This window comes from Dipodomys merriami, unplaced genomic scaffold (genome assembly GCF_024711535.1).
Source record: "Dipodomys merriami isolate MVZ:Mamm:240054 unplaced genomic scaffold, mDipMer1.0.p SCAF_21, whole genome shotgun sequence".
Classification (NCBI taxonomy): Eukaryota; Metazoa; Chordata; class Mammalia; order Rodentia; family Heteromyidae; genus Dipodomys; species Dipodomys merriami.
In genome coordinates, this window is record NW_027203493.1 from 2,420,995 (window position 1) to 2,426,469 (window position 5,475).

The following is a 5,475-nucleotide window of genomic DNA, read 5'->3' on the forward strand; positions in this document are numbered from 1 at the left end:
TCTATCTATCTATCTATTTATCTATCTATCTACCTACCTATCTTATTTACCTATCATATTTTTTCAGCGTGGTATATCTGGGTCAGAGGGCAGTTCTTTATTTAGTTTTTTTTTGATTTCCATACTGCTTGCACTACTTTACCACCAAACAGCACAACAGAATGCCTTTCTCCCCATTTCTTCTCATCAGCCTATCTTTGAGGTCTGTCATTCTAGTTCATTATTGTAATATTGATATTATTTGTAGGTTACGAATTTCCTAGTTTTCTTATATTTCTTAGTTGTGATTTATTCATCTGAAGACACTGTGTACTGGATTCTGAAGTCTTCCTTTTGGGTTAGTCTCTATAATCTCTACAGAATTAGATATTGGCCCTATCAATATTCTTTCCTTCTCCTTAATTGGGAGCAATTAAGGAAAATATACTCTATTACATAATAATTCCAACTTCAGCTCAATTTTATGTTGACTATTCATTAGTACTTTTTTGGGGGACTTCTGCTAATGTATTGGGGTGGAGAGGGGACCGGTGATATAGAGAGATTTGATAAGTTTTATGTAGACAAATTGTGGCTGATTCTTTTGTTTCCCTAGTTCATTCAATCTGTGAGGCCAGTCACTTCCACAGTACTGACAGGAAGTGCATTTCATCCAAAAGACTTGCACAGACCTATCCACTTTGCAAAGAACCTGTGCAAGGTTAGCTGTCTAGAATATTCTATGTTCTTCACTTTTCTCAGTTTGTTCCTTCTTCATCTTCATGGAAATCTGTATTGTCTTTCCTTATATTATTCCTTAGAGTTTCTCTCTCTCTCTCTTTCTTTCTCTCCTTCCTTCCTTCCTGCCTGCCTTCTTTCCTTCCTTCCTTTCTTCCTTCCTTCCTTCCTTCCTTCCTTTCTTGCTTGCTTGCTTGCTTTCTTCCTTTCTTTCTTCCATTGTGGGACTTGAACTCTGGGCCTGGGCACTGTCCCTCAGCTCTTCAGTTCAAGGCTAATGCTCTACCACTTGAGCCACAGCACCATTTCCAGTTTTTTGGTGGTTTATTGGAGATAAGAGTCTCATGGACTTTCCTGCCTGAGCTGGCTTTGAACTGTGATCCTCAGATCTCAGCCTTCTGAGTAGCTAAGATTACAGGCATGAGCTACTGGTGCCCAATGGTTCTTTTTTTGTTTAGTCCATATTCCTTTAATTCATTCTTTGTGTCATTTCCAGAAATATCTTTATGATCTCTATCTCTATCTCAAGTGGCTGATAATAATTAAGGTGAAAATTGAGGCAAGCATGAAAGAACAAGGGCGATTCATTGTTGCTACACATTTAATTGTTGAAATTCTTCCCTGGGAGCAGGGAGAATGGGATCATAGTACATCATTTGCATCTACAGAAATATTACAGTGGAACCTCTTTGAAGGTAGCTTTTGCTTTGAATTATGATGGCTTGGATTGTCCTCACATAGACAAAAATTATAGTCCTCCCTTAGTTATAAAAGTCCTGGAGTAAAAAGGTTTACCCCAAAGAAATTGTCACTGTGGATTTCATGCAAATATATCCCCAAACTAGACAATTAACTTCAAAATTAATTTCCATGAGCAAATCAGCAGAATGGACCTGAGGACAAGAAATAATTGGCTTTTGAACATATTTGTCCATGCATATATCTGAACATGATTTAAAAATATTCATTTTCTTTTCAGTAATTGACAAAAAAACCATATAAGATACTACACTCAAAATATAAAATGAGCAAGAGATTTTAATAATTGTAAATTATATCACTAGAGAGAGCATTATGAAACAGCTATGTCTCTAGCCTATCTATATGCATATTTAGGAATAGAGAGAGAGAGTGGGTGACAATGGCTGAATGCACAATTAATGCATAATTAACCTCCATCTCTGTCAGCCTCAAAATATGGATCATACTTCATTCTCATACAACCTTTCAAGTAGCCAATGCTATTTTTTAAGCCCCCAAACCCCAGACATTAGCTATACAAGCAGGTGGGATTTCACTGTGACATTTCCACACATGTACAATCACATCAACCTCTCCATCATCTTCTCTTACCCTCCCTTCTGCTAGTGCTATTTGTGTAGTAGAAGTGGTAAAAGTAGGTTCATTATGGGGGTAAGAGCAATAGATGACCTTAAAGTACTAGTTAGTCGATTGGTCTCAATCTTATCTTTGGATCTCACTTCTTACTCCATCAGCCAGAGAGCTTAGCATTGTTCATTTCTTGCTCACATCTTCCCTCTAAGAGAATTGAATGGCGAATCATACAAGATATGCAGTGAAATGAAGGAAAAGAGCCGAAGGTCTCTTACCAGGCCAGCAGTCAGAGAAAAACGCAATTGGCCTCAGCCTTCCAATCTCCATTGGGTGTCTCACCCTCTCTTCCTGCTCTCAGAGAGCCCGAGTCTTCTCCTGTGCAGTCTCCTCATGGCTGACTTCATCTCCTGGTTCCTCAGGGTGTAGATCATGGGGTTCAGCATGGGAGTGACCACTGTGTTATTGATGGACACGGCCGTGTCCATGGGCAGCGTGGTGAAGGGCCGACAGTAGATGTAAACACAAGGCATGAAGTGGAGAGTCACCACCAGGATGTGGGAGGTACAGGTGGAGAGGGCTTTTTTCCGACCTTCCCCAGAATGGGATCGCAGCATCACCAGAATGACAGTGTAGGAGCCCAGGAGGAGGAGGAACCACAGCAGCGTCACCAGCCCGTTGTTGGAGATCAGGAGAAGCTCTAACTCGAAGGTTTCGGTGCAGGCCAGCTTCACCACCTGGGGCACATCACAGTAGAAGGCATCCAGGGTGTTGGGGCCGCAGAAGGGGAGTGGAAGCAGTAGAAATATCTGGACAATGGAATGCAAACCACCGCCTACCCAGGAAGCCACCACCAAGGCCAGCCACACTTCTTTCCTCATGATGGTCATGTAATGCAGGGGTCTGGCGATTGCCAGGTATCTATCACAGGCCATGATGGAGAGGAAAAAAATATCTGCCCCACCAGCAAAGTGGAAGAAAAATATCTGTGCCATGCAGCCATTGTAGGAGATGGTCTTCTTCTCTGATACAAGATCCACCAGGAACTTGGGGACGGTGATGGAGGAAAACACAATGTCCAGGATTGATTTGTTCCTCAGGAGGAAGTACATGGGCGTGTGCAGGCGGGATTCCGAGGTGATGGTGACCACGATCAGGACATTTCCCAGCAGGGTTGTCACGTACACTGAGAGGAAGAGCACAAACAGGAAGAACTCCAGCTCTCGGAAGTGTGTCAGGGCCAAGAAGACAAATTCTTTCACAGTAGTGTGGTTGGTCTGGCTCATGATGGGTCTGGCCTTGTCCCACGTCACCTTTGGGAGAAGAAGATATGTTAGGGCTAGCAGCATCGGTCATGAGGTGGCCAGATCATTTATCAACTGTTGTTATAGTAGGATAGATAAGTCACTTTCTGAACTGTCTGGGAGCTAAGGCTACTTAGACAAATGGAGCCAGGGTCTTCCCATGGTGGTTGGAAATGTTTTATTCTGATGGGTTTTGTTTTTTCTTTTCTTTTTTCTTTTTTTTTGTTTTTGATGGGTCATGGGGTTTGAACTCTGGGCTTGGGCGCTGTCCCTGCGCTCTTCAGCTCAAGGTGAGTGCTCTACCGCTTGAGCCATAGCACCACTTCCAGTTTTTCTAGTGGTTTATTGGAGACAAGAGTCTCATAGACTTTCCTGCCCAGGCTGGCTTTGAACCATGATCCTCAGATCTCAGCCTCCTGAGTAGCTAGGATTACAGGCGTGAGCCACCAGTGCCCGGCTGGGTTTTCTTTTCTAACCTAAGTAGTCTGGGCTTACAGAAGAAAACCATGCAATTCCTGGGTCTTTGTCTAGAGAGAGATGATAGACTTTGTGGCCATTTAACTATGGTTTCTCTTCTGCCCTGAAGGAGTTAACTTCTTCATTCAACAGATTATACTAATTAATTATTTGATTAATTCATTATTTGATTAGTTTAGATTATTAGGTGATTCTGGGACTATAGGCATGTACCCTGTCCAGCTTTTTTTTCTTGATATAGGTTGTCACTAAATTGTGCTAAATTAGGCTGGCTTTGCATCATGATCCTTCTGATTCTTATCTAAAGTGGTTCCCAGCTACACATGCACTTTCCCTGAAATAAGCCAGGCTCTATGATTCCTAAATATTCGATTCCTTGATGTTTCCTTTTTAACTTCTGGTTCTGTCAAAAATGATGTGTATTTTATAGCTTAATATATAGGAGTTTTCTGAAATAAAAATCCTATGAGCTTCCTAAGTTTCTGAGGTTTCCTTTTTTTTCTTTTTCTTCTTTTTTTGGTCGGTCATGGGGCTTGAACTCGGCCTGGGTGCTGTCCCTCAGCTCTTCAGCTCAAGGCAAGCACTCTACCACTTGAGCCACAGCGCCACTTCTAGTTTCTGAGGTTTCTGCAATTAAAATAATTTCATTCTTATGGACAAGTAAATTGCTACTTTTTATTTTTTTAGTCATAAATTTTACAATCTTCTATTTGCTTATACTTAAGTTATGCAATTCAGCAGAAATCCTACAGTAATGTATTACCTATGACAGGTAGTCTGGTGGTGTTTTACTTATATTATTTCATTTTTCCTGCCACCACAAATAGCAGAAAGCACTGTAGTATAACTCATTTGAAACTGTGCTATTTCCTTGTCATCAAGTATATCTATAAGGAAAAGCATTCAGTTGATGACTCCGTCGACGCCAAGATCTATTCCATTCTTCCTGTATGAAACCTCAAAAGAAATATTCATCCAAGACTCAAGTACGGGGAGAAACTCCCCTGGGACATGGATAAGGTTTGTCTTAGGCAATGAAGTCTATGCCTTCCCTACACTCCAAAGGAGAATTTGCCATGTCCTACTTACACATAGCCATGTTCACAGTTTCTTGTTCACATGTTGTTTCTTTGCATGTGTCTTTTGTGGCTGTAATATCCTTAATCTTGTATGGAATGTGAAGATAACACCTTGGGTCCTAAGGGAGACACCATTTTTTCATGGGTACCTGGGAATCAGGCAGGTGAAAGATAGCATTGTTCATGAAGTTTGGAGGAGAAGGAAGTATTAGCCAGGAAAACACAGCAGGCTTGGAGAGATGAGCAGAGAACGGGACTATGGTAACCAGAATAGATGGGTGGAGAGGGAAGAAACGCTCTCTGAAGGCAAGAGAGGGTGGGTCTATAAAGTTACACACTAGTCTCTCCAGTTTCCTAAGTTGGTGGTGTTTCTTCCTGTAACCTCAAGGTGGCAGTGTCAAATCCAGAGTCAGCTTGGTCAAAAGAGCACAACCTTTGAAATCAGCTTCACCAGTTTTTGAACTTTAACTGTAATTCTGAGAAATTTAACCACCATGAACTTCATGATCTTTTCCCATGACCTGGGGAGAACAGGGCTTTGCCTGTGATAGTCTACCATAACTTTT

The 5,475-nt window shown here is 41.6% G+C and overlaps 1 protein-coding gene across 1 annotated transcript; it reads right to left on the reverse strand.

Annotated features, from left to right (window-relative positions):
* Nucleotides 1–2,387: 2,387 nt before the first annotated feature.
* Nucleotides 2,388–3,335, reverse strand: Or4d6 (olfactory receptor family 4 subfamily D member 6). The gene has a single exon (XM_070031818.1). The coding sequence runs from the start codon at nucleotides 3,333–3,335 to the stop codon at nucleotides 2,388–2,390; it is 948 nt and encodes a 315-aa protein (XP_069887919.1).
* Nucleotides 3,336–5,475: the final 2,140 nt, after the last annotated feature.